A 15,819-nucleotide genomic window follows, 5' to 3' on the forward strand; every position below is an offset into this window, starting at 1 on the left:
TGGAAAGCTCACCAGCTTCAAAAAGCTGAGTTTTAGAAAAGAAACTAAAAAAATTAAACATATATGAAAAACATATATAAAAAGTCGAAATTGCGCGAAAATACGTTGTATATTTACAATTATATGAACGATCCCATTTGCCATATAGTCATCTGTTTCTCCACCAAAAACATCTCGTACAAGTAGTGCTCGGTTTAAACTAGTACATTCAATTTAAATTAAATTAGATAAAACTTAAATTAATAGATTTTCGACACCTCGAATAAGGTTGGTATATTTTCGACTGATATTTCATGTTAGATTTTATCACTGTAGCCATAGATGTTTTTTTCTAATTTCTCATCATTGTATAGAAGTTCTGTCATTTTAAAGTCCAGACCTATTTAAATTCCCAAAGGCCGTTCGACCTTTAAGTATGGATTTTTTGGAGCATGCGCAGAACGCCTGTGCTATGAACCTATTAGTCTAACTCCCATATTTCGAATACAAGTCCTATTTTGATATTAAAGGTATCTAAATACCTATTAATTGAATTCCGGCTTAAATTATCTTTACCTTTTTCTATTAATATTTTGGCATATTGAATTAAACTAAATTAAACAAAGTAAAGTTTTAATAGAACTTGATTTCACTTAAATTCAAAATTTAAAACTTATTTTTTAAATTGAAAGCCGCAAACTGCATCATTAACATACGTTTTTCTTTTTCCAGAATAGATAAAATGTCAAAAATCTCTCTGGACGGCTTTTTGTCATACTGCAAGTCAATAGCCGAGCATATCCAACTGGTTCGTCCATTTTTATCCGCCATCTTGTTCCGCCATTTTGAGTTTGCGCTTCGCATGACTTTTGACATTTTAGTGGTTCATTGTACGATTTATTTCTAGTTTTAATAAATAGTTGTGTAGTAAATCTGTTTTTATATGAAAAATCATTTCATATTTATGTTTTTCCATTTATTACGGATTTTTGCATGAAAAATTTGTATACCTAATATACCTATACCTACCTAAGCATTAGATTAATTTTACAGTTAAATAATAAACGACAATAATTTTATTTTATATTTCACTATTGAATATAAATAACTGCAAATACTAAAATATAATTATACATAATAATAAAATAAAATAAAATAAAATAAAAATAGTTTATTTGCCAAAAAGTGTTACAAAAGATTTTACCTTTGACCACCACACTAGGCTAGGCCTGTCTCGTGGAGTCAGTCCAAACATTACCATTTACATATTACATTTGCTTTTCCTACGCTGAAGAAACAATTCTAATGACTAAAAATTATTTAAGACTAAAGCTAACCAGACTTAACAAGGGTAACACGGTTAATCACAGTATAGTTCAGTAACGAATTTTCGATTTTACTAGTGTTAACACATTTAATTAAATAACATTTATTGTATATTTGTAGTCAGCAGGAGTGAATGACTTGTATATAAGGTGTGTGTGTGTGTGTGTGTGTGTGTGTGTGTGTGTGTGTAAGTGTCTGTGGGCCAAATAGGAAAACACAAGTTAATTATAAAAATATAATATCAAAGCCTATTGATACAATGTACCCTTTACCAACCATTAGTTTTCATAAGTTGTTCTGTGTCATTATAACTAAGATCTTTAATCCAAGAAGTGACTATGTGTTTAGCTTTGTTAGCAGTACAGTTTTTGATGTCACATTTTATGTTTACTTTATTATATAAGTGTGGCAAGAGAAAGTTTTGAAACCTTTTTGCGAAAGCAGTTCTTGTCCTAGGGATGGGTAATTTAAAAACACGCTTATTATTAGAGGTGCGATAATCTGACTTTATTAATTCACGGTGCATTACCATTGTTAACCTAAGGATCGCAAGTTTACGGATACTGAGCACATCCATGTCCTTATATACGTCAACTGTACGATACAGCCTGGGTTTTTTAAGGGCTGTCTTAAGTAAAAATCTCTGTGCCCTTTCCAAGGTGATCATTGCTGAGCTAGTTGCACCTCCCCAAACGGTGATACAGTAAGTTAAGATTGGCTGACAAAGTGCAATGTATATGATTTTCAGTAGTTTCTTGTCAGTGACATCCCTTAGCCTCTTCATCACATAAATGAGTTTTCTTACTCTAGTCGACACGGATTCAATATGGTAAGAAAAATTAAGCTTTTCGTCTAGAGTGACGCCTAAGTACTTTATTGACGACGATCGTTCAATTGTACAACAGTTACAAGACTTCGAATCTTGATGGCAGTTAGGATCATGAATCTTTAACTCGGGGATTATTTTGGGCACTGAGGCAGCGGTTTTGTGAAAACAGAGAAATTTCGTTTTAGCGGAATTGAGAGTTAGCAGATTACTTTTTAGCCAACTATAAATTGAACTAATACCACAGCGAGCAAAATCTAAACATTGTGGCCAAGAATTACCGTGAAATAGTATTGCAGTATCATCTGCGTAGCAAATGATATCTGCGTTAACTAAGGGATTACTTGTGATATCATTTAAATATGCTATAAAAAGTGTTGGACCTAGGATACTCCCTTGAGGGACTCCAAAAGCAACTGGTTTTGACTCACTTAACGTGTTTCCAAGCTTTGTACATTGACGTCTGTCAGTCAGGTAACTACTAAACCATGATAGGGCTACTCCTCTAATTCCAAGGCGCTCGAGTTTCTGTAGTAGAATAGGAATTGACACTGTATCGAAAGCCTTGGATAGGTCTAAGAAAACTCCAATACACGGATTACCCTTATCCAAGTATGCACTGACCAGTTTGGAAAAGAGGGAGACAGCATCTTCAGTCGATTTGCCTTGTCTGAATCCAAATTGCCTTTCAGACAGCAGGCCTTCTGAGTTTAGGAAGTTGATAAGCCTTTTGTTAACTAATTTTTCTAGCACTTTTGAGCAGCTTGACAAAAGTGATATTGGTCTGTAGTTACCTACGTTATCCTTTGCTCCACATTTAAAAATAGGTACTATAGCTGCCGTTTTCCAGGTATCTGGGAAAGAACCATGCTCCAGACTAAGATTACATATGGTTGTGAGAGGCTTAACTATGTGGTCTTTTGCGCGCTTCAGGAACTGATTGCTTATTCCATCTATTCCTGTAGCACCACTCGATTTAAGGCTCATGATTATACTTTCTACTTCCTGTATGTTAGTGGGGGACAAAAAGAAGGATTTTGATGGTGATGCGGGTATTTTGATTTTTGATGCAAGGGCCGCTTCAGTTACTCCACAATTTGCTAGGATACTATTTGCGAGTGATTGACCAATGGTCGCAAAATAATTATTTATATGATTCAGTGAGTCTAGTACAGTGGATTTTATTGTGGCATAGCCAGGGGTTCCATTATCTTTCGGGATTTGTATTATTTGTTTAATAGTTTTCCACAGTTGTTTAGGGTCATTGCGATTTTCATTAACTAGATTGTGCTCATACTCGGTTCGTAGTTTTCGAATAAGTGTTATATAAAAATTTCTATAACGCGTGTAAATTAATTTGGCATTAAGGTCACTTGGGTTTTTGCGGCTTATTAAATGCAATCGGTCCTTATGTCTGGAGCATCGGATTAATCCCGGGGTCATCCAAGGTTTTATATTAAATTTGGAGCGACTGATTGATCTTTTGGTCGAATTATTTTGAATAATTTTAGTCAAAAATTCAGTGAAAGCATCAGCAGCTTCAGTAGGGGAGGAACTATTGGTGATAGAATCCCAATCCGCTTGACCTAATTCCTTAAAAATAGCTTTGTAATCTAATTTGTATACTGACCTTTCTATTGGAACTGATTTATTTTTATTTGACAAGGAAAGTATGACCATATCATGATCAGTAATATCTGTTTCACAAACAACTGTTTTATAAGATTTTATTGATTTTACAAAAAAATGATCCAGGCATGCTTCCATTCTTGTAGGCTTATTAATAGCTAAAGTGAGACCTAGGCTAGCCATGAGACATAAATAATCAGAAGATTGGGGCGTAGCCTTCATGATGTCTATATTTATGTCCCCTGTCATAATAAGGTCCAAATTATTATTAGTACTCTGTATAAAAGCTTCTAGCGAAGTTAAAAAAGGGTCAATATTATTCACCGAGGGAGAGCGATAGATTCCAACAAGAGAGAAACATTTTGGAACTTCAATCAATAGACAATCGGCATCTTGAATTTTTGGTTCACTTACTTGGGCATTCCAAATGTCTCTTATATATACTACGACCCCACTTGCCTGGTTACCAAAATTTTTAGTTTGGTAGGAATTGTAGCCATCTATTTGTTCTATCATTAAGCCATCCTTCAGCCAGCATTCAGTCAAAACTATAAAATCAAACTTTGCATTAAAACGCTTTAAAGTTACCAAAAAACTTGAAATATTACATTGTAGGCTCCGAATATTAAATGTTAGAATTTTTATGTTATGTGTGTGACTAAGGTACTTTTGGCATAGCTCTGGAGTCCCTACCGAGTGGCAACTTACCATGAAAGTTTCATCAATATCTTCCCCGGGTCTAGGTCGGTGGCGGCGGCTGCATGAAGGGAGTATCAGTACAAAGCCAAAGGGAAAGGGAGGCTCCAGGATCATATTTCTTAACAGGTTGGCAAGTAGTAGTGTATTTTGATGTGTGTAATATATTTGTAGTGAGTATGTGTGATGGTGAAGAATTTCTGATATGCTGACTACACTTTAATGAAGTTCCAATATTAAAAATACAACAAAAATAAATACAACTAAGTTTAGAAAGAGTTGTTACTATTTCTTGGCTGACATATACTAAACCTAAGAAGTATATTAACGAAATACCAGTTAATCTTGTAATTAGGGCGCAATTACACATCAGGGCAGCCTTTAGAAGCAAGTTCAGGCTGCTGTGGAGATCCAAAGACGCGGTCGATACAGTCGTAGCTGGTGATCTTGATGGCCTCTGCACCGTCTCGCTTTCTTGTGTAGATGAATCCACTTCGAGTCCAACAGTATTTGAAGTTTGCCTGGCCCGCCCGCTCTCTGGTCCTACGAAATAACAGACGGTTTTCGTAAGTAAGTCGTTCATTAATGTATAGTTTCTGTGGGGTGCATTCTGTGATAATATCCGCAGTATCCAGATTTCGTCGGGTTTTTGATTTTACTAGAAAGTCATCTCTTACCTTCCGGCGGGCAAAACGTACAATCACAGGCCGTGGTGCTTGGCTAGACTCGTTGCTGGATTGTTTTCTTATGGGTCCCACTCTTGAAACAAAGTCTATGTCTAGTTCCGATACACTGATACCAATCTTGGTGGCTATGGCCATTGTAGTGTGATGTAGATTTTCGTTTTTGATTTCTGGGCAACCGATGATTTCTATTTCATTTCTTAAAGCAAGTTGTGCTTGCATGTTGTACTTGTTTTCAAGGTCCTGTAATGTAGCCTTAATGCGTACATTTTGCGATTGCTGGTCCTCCAAAGCCTGCAGCCGGCGCTCGGTGTCTGCGAGTTTGCCGTTTATTTCATCCATACGGGTTTGGCACTTAGCCAGGGAGTCCAAAGCAGAAGATAGTTGGTTCCTGAGGTTTGACATGTCACCACGTAAAAGTTTTATTTCTGACGTTAGCTCAGTCAGATCACCGGGAGTCCCTAGAGAAGGTGTCTGGGGCATTGCGGGTTCCGCCGTCGACTTGTCCACCTCTGGTCCCGATCCCGTTGTAGACTGTAGTTGTTGAGACGTTTTGTTTTGTTTACGCATTGTGACGTTACAATCGTACTGCGTCGTACGAACAGGAGTAGAGGAGTTATCGCCGCCTCTTTTCGACGTAGCTTTGCAATTTGGGCATGTCCAGACATTTTTTTCTGCCAAAGATAGTTCAATTGGAATGCAAAGTTTGCAAAAGACCTTTTGACAGGCTCCCGTTTTACATATCAGCATATTTTTAGTGTCCGATATTCCCCCATCACAGCCAGAACATATCTTTGTTTTGAGCTTGGGTGACATTGTAGTTTTGAAGGTGCCCTGTACCACAAAAGCGCAACTTGACGATCAAATGCAGAGATTAGTATTGCGAGCCGCGCGAGCGATAGCGACTTCCTTGCCCGAGGCGGTGTCGTGGTACGGGGGACGCGCACTGCACTTTTTATAATGATAATTTTCGCACTTATTTCGCTAGGAAGCACTATTGTATTTTGATCAACTTAAATTGATGCCGATAATTGACGATTTAAGCAACAAATTACTCCGAAAAAACACTAAAATAGTAATAATAGGATTTAATTAACGGAGAGTTGATTTGAGCGAAGTGTTTGACAGCAGCGCAGGGTTGCCACCCCCATTGCAATAAATTGTACTTCAACGTAGCAACTGCTACGAGTCTACGGACATTCGTAGCTCTCGGCGTAGTCGTAGCGAGCTAGCGGCCGAGTCGGGAGAGATTTGTTTTAATATGTGACAGAGGTTTTATTTCCTAACAAACAAATAAATCCACTGATTTCATTATGTTAAGTAACATTTAGGTAAACTCTATGAAGATGAAAAGTAACTAATCTGGTATATACACCGTGTTTTTATTGAATTACGTTAACTTCGGCATATAGTTAGGTCCATTATAGGAAACAGAATGGCATTGTTAGTTTTTTTATGCTGCGTCGGCGGCAAACAAGCGTACGGCCCGCCTGATGGGAAGCGGTCACCGTAACCTATGGACGCCTGCAACTCAAAGAGTGTCACATGCGCGTTGCCACCCCATTAGAAACTTGTACATTCCCTTTTGCTGTGTTAAATACACAGTAAAAAGGAGTGCACAAGTTCCAAGGAAGGTTCGGGTTGCCGACGACTCAAAGGACAATAGACGGAATAAGTCAGTTCCGTAAGTCCTCCCGTCATCAGCACACCACACCCTCGTTGAGCTCTGGCAGCCTTACTCACCGGCAGGAACACAACACTATGAGTAGGGTCTAGTGCTATTTGGCTGCGGTCTTCTGTAAGGCGGAGGTACTACCCCAGTTTTCTTTAATTCGTATTTTTTTTGTAAAAAAACCATACACCTGCGATAGATGTTACTTCAATTGCTGATTGAGAAACGGGCTTTACAATTAACACACACTAGGTAAGTGTCAAAACTATGACATGTCAAACCCATATCGAACACATAAAGCCCGTTTCTTAACAGCAATTGATTTAACATCTGTTGCAGGTGTATAGTGTTTTTCAAAAGAATTGTGAGTGTGTTTAGTAAAACGTCCCACTTCGTCGGTTACCATTAAGGCGAGATTTAATTGTATCTTTATATAAATAATCTGACGAAGCGGCTTTATAGCAATCGACAAAGTGGGACGTTTTCCCGTGCATAATCACAATTGTGCTATTCTGTTTCCTATAATGGACCTAATTATATGCCGAAGTTAACGGAATTCAATAAAAACACGGTGTATATCAAACAAAAAAGGAGAATCCATTGTAGGCCACTTTGCCTTTGCCTAGTCTGTGGCTAAGAGTAAGCCCATTTAAAATAATAATAAATGACACAGTAGAACATAATAAAAAAAACACGATTTAAGTTTCTAATGGGTCGGCAACACGCATGTTGAGTTGCCCCTTGAGTTGCAGGCGTTCATAGGTTACGGTGACCGCTTTCCGCCAGGCGGACCGTATACATGTTTGCCACCGACGTGGTGTAAAAAAATGTTTTAATTTTTTATCTAGATAATAATAATGATGATGCTCGTCTGGTTTTGATACGACCTTAAATGCGTTTTCACATTATCCGATCCGATATCGGATGTCGGAAAGATTTTAAATGTATGGGATATCGGTCCTACATAATACAATAATACAAAGCATTTATTCATGGTAAACACACATAAAAAATACAAACAAATGGTTATAAAAAATACAGTATAAATATTGTTTACCACGGAATGGTCCCTCAGCATATTGCTAACCATAAGGTCAGCGCTGATTTTCCGGCGAGACCATTTACATCCATCCACATCTACATCCGATATCGGATCGGATAATGTGAAAACGCAATAACGATTCTCTCGACGGTTGGCGAGTAGTTCAAGGAAAACTCACCCAAAACGATAAAGAATCGTTAATAAAGATGCGGAGTGAATATTCTTGAAATATTTGTACTACTTTTATTATATAAAAAATAATTTAAGGTGTAGCGGGACAATTAAGACTGTGGGGAAAATTTTAAGTACTGTATCATTTTCCATGTTCACATTTTTTGGATTATTAAAGCGAATGTCAACTGGCCATAATATACAGGGTGTAACAAAAATGGTGGTGATCCGTTTAGGGGCGTATTCAGTATCGTATTCTCATCAGGAAAAAGTAGGATAAAATTTTTTTTTATCTTTTTTAGCGAAAAAAAACTTCTATCTTCTACTTTTTCCTGATAAGAATACGATACTGAGTACGCCCTTAAACGGATCACCACCATTTTTGTTACACTCTGTATGGCACGCGTTGTCAGTGGATAAATGTCCACATTTGCCCAAATTAATAATGTAAAATTTGGAATAATCGATCAGTTGAAAATTGTCCCTTGTTATAATTGTTCCGCTGTGCCATCCTATTAAATTAGATAGATAAAAACTTTATTGCATAAAAATATCATGACAAAAAAAAATTAAAAACTATTAGAATATAACTTAGGTCTACAGAATTAATTCCTAGCTTACTATTTGACAATTTAGTTTTTTTTTATTACGACACAATTGCGAAAAGGCGCCGACTCAGCATGTGCTGCTGCATGGCTGTCGCAAGCGCCACAGCGCTGGTATTCTGTCGGGACCTAGCAGTTCGCGCGCAGATCTGTGTGGATCTACCACCAGTTGCAAAACGTACAAAAACAAGTGAGCGTAATGCATAACACGATCAGGAATTTTAATTTTATATTTTATTTAATTACGCTAATAATTAAAAAAATACAATCTACATATAGGTTCTAAGGATAAGTAGTACTTATTTTAAATAGATATACAATCACGCCTCTGTGCGTAGCCGAATGGCACAAACGCTCACGAAACGAAACTGTTGGTTATTATCAAAATAAATTACTATGTAGTAGCGACACCTGTTAATGTTATAGAGTAGTTAAAACTATATACTGTATCTGTGGTTATCTCTATCTATGGTTCTAAAAGAAATAAAAACTAGTTCGTTGTCAACCTTGTACTTGGTCGTTTTATTTAATAGGTTATGGCCCAGCTTATGGCCTTTAGACTACTAAATCGCGAAAATATAAGTAATTAAGTGTTAACAGTAATTGCAGTGTTATATTTCGCAGTAGGATTAGCTAGTTAGTCTGGCAGTTTTGAACTCTGTGCTTTATCGGACGGTGACTGTGCAAAAATGGCGGCATCGAACTATATAATTAACGTGCCGAAACTTAAAGGAAGAGAGAACTATGACGAATGGGTATTTGCGGCAGAGAATTTCTTAGTTCTGGAGGGAATGATGAAGTGCATCAAACCAGAAAAGGATGCGGACGGCGCTGTGATTGCCGTTTCGGCCGTAGATGACGCCAAGACAAAGGCGAAGTTGATACTCACCATTGATTCGTCATTATATGTTCATATTAAGACTGTGACATCTACAAAAGCACTGTGGGAAAAGCTCCAATCGCTTTTTGATGATTCCGGCTTTACGCGAAGAATAAGTCTTTTAAGAAATTTAATTTCCATTCGGTTGGATAACTGCAGTTCCATGACGTCCTACGTTACTCAAATCATCGAGACAGGACAGAAATTATGTGGAACAGGATTTGCAATAAATGATGAGTGGATTGGCTCGTTGCTCCTAGCTGGATTACCAGAGAAGTTCTCACCCATGATAATGGCTATAGAACATTCAGGCATTCAAGTGACAGCGGACGCCATTAAAAGCAAACTTCTCGACATGGAAACCGGAACTTGTGTCGATGGCGCTGAGGGAGATAGTGCATTTGCCGCGTCTAAAAACTGGCAACACAAAAGTCGACAAATGGCCGCCGGAAGCAAAGATGGCGCTAAGAGTGCTAAGTCAACAAAAACAAATGTCAAATGTTACCGGTGTCATCAAGTGGGACATTATCGATCGCAGTGCACTTATAATCCAAAATTGAATAAAAATGTAGATCGTAAACAGACCAATGCATTCTCAGCTGTGTTTTTGACTGGAAGTTTTAGTAAAAATGACTTCTATGTTGACTCTGGAGCCAGTGTTCACTTGACACCAAACCGAAATTGGATTCAACGTAATTTTCGTGAAACAAGTGATGAAATAGTTGTTGCTAATCAAGAAACTGTTTCAGTAACGTGTGCTGGCGATATTCAGATTGTAACCTCAGTGAAAGACTGTGAATTCGAAATAAACATCGAAAATGTACTTTGTGTACCGAATTTGACAACTAACCTTCTTTCTGTCAGTAAATTGATTGAAAAGGGAAATGATGTGCGGTTTACCAAGACAGGATGTCTTATTTTCAACAAAAACGACGACTTGGTAGCTACTGCAGCGTTGACAAATGGTGTTTATAAGTTAAATACAGTTTCTAGCCTACTAGCCGCTGCTGTGACTACGTCAGGCGAGGTTTGGCACAGGAGAATGGGACATGTTCACAGTGAAAGTTTAATGAAAACAAAGGATGCAGTAGAAGGCATGGATTTGAGTGAAAAAGTTGATATCACCAAATCATCTTGCAAGACATGCTGTGAAGGCAAGCAGTGCCGGCTGCCTTTCAAGCATGTAGGCACAAGGAGCAGTGATTTGTTAGATCGAGTGCATACTGACTTATGTGGCCCAATGGAGGCAGTTTCACTAGGAGGCTCAGTATATTTTCAACTGTTTGTTGATGATTTTAGCCGAATGACATTTATATACTTCTTAAAGCACAAGAATGAAGCTTTAAAGTGCTTTAAAGAATTTAAAGCCATGGCAGAAACTCAAACAAATAGAAAGTTGAAGGCTATTCGCAGTGACAATGGCACAGAATTTTGTAACTCAAGTTTTGAAGCTTACTTAAAGGAAATGGGTATCATACATCAGAAAAGTAATCCATATACGCCTCAGCAAAGTTCCCTGTGTGAACGACAAAATAGATCGGTTGTGGAAAAAGCAAGATGTATGCTTTATGACGCTAAGCTAGATAAAAAGTTTTGGGCTGAAGCTTGTCATACAGCTGTCTATCTTCATAATCGCACTGTGTCTTCAGTGTCCAATGGTAAGACACCATATGAACTGTGGTGTGGTGTGAAACCAGACCTAAGTAATATAAGAATATTCGGTTCTCCAGTTATGGTTCACATAGAGAAACAGAAGAGGACCAAGTGGGACAAGAAGTCACGTCAGTGTATATTACTTGGATATCCTGATAATGTGAAGGGATATAGAATATATGACCCAGAAACAAAGAAAATCTCTACAAGCAGAGATATTATAGTCTTGGAAAAGCCCTCAGAATCATATAGCATTATGGAGGTTGAAGAGAAAGACAAAGAAGAAGTAAAGGACCATGTACTGCAAGATTCAGTGGTAGAAGAAAACACAGAATCGACACTGACCGAAGAGTCAGCATTGGATACATCCAGCGAGTATATCCCTAGTGAATATGAGGATACTATTGAGAATACTGATAAAGATGTTGAGGATTCTCCAAAGGTGACATCCAGACCAGTCAGACAGCGTCGTGCACCTGAAAGGTATGGGTTTGATGGTGTGTTTTTTACTCAGAATAATATAATGGACAGTGCTATGGAGCTGACATTGGAAGAAGCCTTGAAAGGGCCTGAGAGGGACCAATGGTTACAAGCGGTCAAGGAAGAACTTAAGTGCTTTGAAGAAAATAGTGCGTGGGAAGTGGTAGATATTCCTAAAAGTGGTACCATAGTGCAGTGCAAGTGGGTGCTAAAGAAAAAATTTGGACCAGACAATGAAGTGCGTTATCGTGCTAGGTTAGTGGCAAAAGGTTTTACACAACAGCCTGGTGTGGACTATGTGGAAACTTTCTCGCCTGTTGTGAGGCATAGTACCTTAAGGATGCTTTTTGCTTTGTCTGTGAAACTTAAATTAGACATCACTCATCTGGATGTGACCACCGCATTCTTGAATGGCGAGCTTAATGAGAATATTTTCATGCAAAAACCTCAAGGTTTTCCCTGTGAAGACAGTAATAAAGTTCTTAAATTAAAAAAGGCTATATATGGCCTGAAGCAAGCCTCAAGAATGTGGTATCAAAAAGTACATGAGTGTCTTACTAAGAATGGATATGTAAGGTCAAAATATGAGCCATGTTTGTATATAAAAAATAAAACTACTATAGTTGCACTATATGTAGACGACTTCTTTGTATTCTCAAGTGATGAAAAAGAAACTTGTAATTTGAAAGCAATTTTAAGATCTCAATTTAAAATTAAAGATTTAGGAAGGGTAAGACAGTGCCTGGGTATGTCAGTGTGCTATGATAAAGATAAGGGTGTACTTACTTTAAGTCAAAGTGAATATATACAGCAATTGTTATTAAAATTCAATTTAATTGACTGTCATACTGTTGATACTCCAATGGAAGTAGGATTAAAATTAACAAAATGTGAAAAAGCTGAAAAAAACTTGCCTTTTCAGCAACTGATAGGCTGTTTAATGTATTTGGCTATACTTACTCGCCCTGATATTGCATACTCGGTGGGATATCTAAGTCAGTTTAACAATTGTTATGATAAAGAGCATTGGAGTCATTGTAAACGCATACTTAGGTATCTAAAGAAAACCAAAGATTACTGTATAACATATAAAGGCACCAGCAATAAGGAAATTGTGGGGTTTGTTGATGCAGATTGGGGCACTAACACTTTAGATAGAAAATCGTATACAGGGTATTGCTTTACTTTGTCCGGAGCTGTCATATCTTGGGCTTGTAAAAAACAAGCAAGTGTAAGCCTTTCGTCTACGGAAGCAGAGTATGTAGGGATATCAGAATGTTGTAAAGAGGCAATATATTTGAAAAATCTGTATGAAGAAATTTCAAGTGATATTAATTATATTAAGATTTTTAATGATAATCAAAGTGCCATTAAACTGTTACACAACCCGGTTTTTCATAACAGAAGCAAACATATTGATATTAAATATCATTTTAGTCGGGAATGTGTAAATAACAATATAGTTAAAGTTAAGTATATGCCATCAGTCGATATGATTGCTGATTTGTTAACTAAAGCTTTAAGCTCTATAAAGCATCATACATTTCTGAACCTGATGGGAATGCAATAATATACCTTAACTGTCTTTGCTGTAAATTTAATGTATTTTTTATTTTGATATAGGGAGAGTGTTGGTTATTATCAAAATAAATTACTATGTAGTAGCGACACCTGTTAATGTTATAGAGTAGTTAAAACTATATACTGTATCTGTGGTTATCTCTATCTATGGTTCTAAAAGAAATAAAAACTAGTTCGTTGTCAACCTTGTACTTGGTCGTTTTATTTAATAGAAACGCTCGTAGATATCTATCTCTATCGCTCTTGCATACTGGCGCGACAGAGCCAGACTATCTTTCGCGGCGTTTCGAGCAATGATTTTTTCGTTTCGCGTCGGAGAAATGCCATTTGGCTACGGCACCTGTATCCCATAAAGAGGTAGGCAGAACACATTAAATTACTTAAGTACCTGTAAGGTATTTTAAGACATTAAAAAAAATACCTTCCATTATTAACATTTTGCAAAAAGCATAACCAGCGGGGAAAATCTGGGGGGCAAATGTAACTGGTCCATTTTTTCCATGTTTTACAATGTTTGCATTATTAAATTGAGTGTCCACCGGTTATATATGGTAGGCGTGTTCAGTAGATACGTGCAGAACTCAACATCATAGTGTAACAATGGAAAAAATGTATTAGTTACAATTGCCCCCCAGTCGAGATTTGCCCCGCTGTACCTTAGTAAATATTGGAGGTTGCATATGTATGTACTATGCTGGCATAAAGTAAACCATAAAGCTAGGAACATACTACGCGGACGTCCGTCGTAAATCGACCGCGGACGGGAATCTGGACAATGAAATTACACATAACCGTGCAAACTATCGGTCGACGGACGTGGACGTGGCCTTGAGCGCATGGACGTCCGATCGAAATCTGGCTCGCTGGATGTTTTGATCCGTGCACACTGATCGGTCGCGGTCGCGGTCGATTTACGACGGACGTCCGCGTAGTATGTTCCTAGCTTTACTTATGTGACAGCAGTTTGAATATTTATGTTGTGTACGTTGTGTTTGTAAATATGTCACTCTGAATATATTACTCGCCACGTAAACAACTAGTTTCCATCAGTATCCACATTCTGCCTAACCCTGAATAACCCGGTTAATAACAATAGTAAAAGGATGTCCTCACTTGAACCATACGTGTCTGTTTGTCCGCGCAGGGCGACAGGATGGCCGCTCTCTCCGGACAAGGCACCCCCCGCCTCACCTCCTCCGTCGGAAACCTCTACTATGACTGTGAGTACTTACATATGAGAGCTTTCAATAACCATTACACATTAAATCACATCAAAGAATACATTCCGCCTATTATTTCGAGCAAACCGCCGGATGAGACCGATGAATCTCCAACAACGCCAGCAGCCAGCACTCCTCAACCATTTCCCCTGCAGAACGATTGACAGCCTCCAATCATCTGTTCATCATCTGTTTTTCGATTCTGTTATTTTAAACAGTAGCGTCCTCTCTGACGTTTTGGCAGAACTCAGTTGAATACCAGCCAGGTTGTACAAAGTTGTAAAACCCTTGTTTGCTCTATTTGTCAAATATAGCGTCATAAAACGTATCTTAAACCACATTTTGGTCATTCTCCGACATATATAATAATAACGCTTCAGCCTACATAACTAAACTACCTACGTTGTTCCAATGGGCCCCCTAGTCAAATCAGCTTCTTTTTACGAACTGAGAAACGAATGAACGCATGGGAATCGCACCTCTGGTGTTTCGGGTGTCCGTGGGCGGCGGTGATCGCTTACCATCAGGCGACCTGTCTGCTCGTTTGCCTCCTATCCATACTAATATTATAAATGGGAAAGTGTGTGTGTCTGTTTGTTTGTCCGTCTTTCACGGCAAAACGGAGCGACCAATTGATGTGATTTTTAAGTGGAGATAGTTGGAGGGATGGAGAGTGACATAGGCTACTTTTAGTCTCTTTCTAACGCGAGCGAAGCCGCGGTAAAAAGCTAGTCCCATATAAAAAAAGAACGACTTGCTTTGCTAATATGGAATTTATATGAAATCGAGTTGGGTGACGTCACGGTCAACTCAGTTACTTTATATATTTCTACCTGACTTATTAAATGGAAATTGGATTTACAAATAACATTAGGTATTGCTAAAAGTACTAAAAATCTAATTAAATTGGCCTGCGACTTGGGGTTTCGGTGTGTACGCCACACATATGCTCTTGTGGCACGGACGTGGACCGACTGGGACACCATGGATTATCTTATCAAAAAAGTGCAGGCCGTTTTTCGAGACATGCGTCGCTTAATGACATTATCCGTCGGTCCCTTGCAACCATCAATATGCCTGCTCTCCTTGAGCCGACTGGCATAATCAGAGATGATGGCAAGAGGCCTTGGTCCCTTGGAGTATGGGACGAATTAGTGTGGGATGCTACCTGCGTAGACACATTGGCACCGTCTCACCTCCAACGGACCAAGATAAAAGCGGGCGCAGCGGCAGAAAGTGCCGAAATTTTGAAACGTAATAAATACAAAAGTCTTGGCAAAGAATACCTTTTTGTACCCTTTGGTGTAGAAACTCTAGGTCCATGGGGCCCCAGCGCGAACAAGTTGTTCACAGAAATCGCGAAGCGTCTGGTTGAG

General features: G+C 38.3%; 2 protein-coding genes across 3 annotated transcripts in view; one reads left to right on the forward strand and one right to left on the reverse strand.

Annotated features, from left to right (window-relative positions):
- Positions 1 to 15,819, forward strand: part of LOC125238880 (glutamate decarboxylase) — an 84,291-nt gene continuing 68,472 nt past the window's right edge. Inside the window, exons 1-3 of one of the 2 annotated variants that reach the window (XM_048146353.1) lie at positions 1 to 267; positions 712 to 787; positions 14,368 to 14,443. In XM_048146353.1, the coding sequence (XP_048002310.1) occupies positions 722 to 787; positions 14,368 to 14,443 (142 nt within the window). In that variant the 5' untranslated portion in view covers positions 1 to 267; positions 712 to 721. The remainder of the gene's footprint in view (positions 268 to 711; positions 788 to 14,367; positions 14,444 to 15,819) is intronic. The other variant, XM_048146354.1, reaches the window with a different exon arrangement.
- On the reverse strand, positions 4,518 to 5,913 carry LOC125238881. Its single transcript, XM_048146355.1, has 2 exons — positions 5,134 to 5,913; positions 4,518 to 4,999 (listed from the first exon to the last, which is right to left on the reverse strand). Exons 1-2 carry the CDS (start codon positions 5,887 to 5,889, stop codon positions 4,850 to 4,852), a joined length of 906 nt encoding a protein of 301 aa, XP_048002312.1. The 5' UTR covers positions 5,890 to 5,913; the 3' UTR covers positions 4,518 to 4,849.

The sequence above is a fragment of the Leguminivora glycinivorella genome, chromosome 24 (genome assembly GCF_023078275.1).
Source record: "Leguminivora glycinivorella isolate SPB_JAAS2020 chromosome 24, LegGlyc_1.1, whole genome shotgun sequence".
NCBI classification, from domain to species: Eukaryota; Metazoa; Arthropoda; class Insecta; order Lepidoptera; family Tortricidae; genus Leguminivora; species Leguminivora glycinivorella.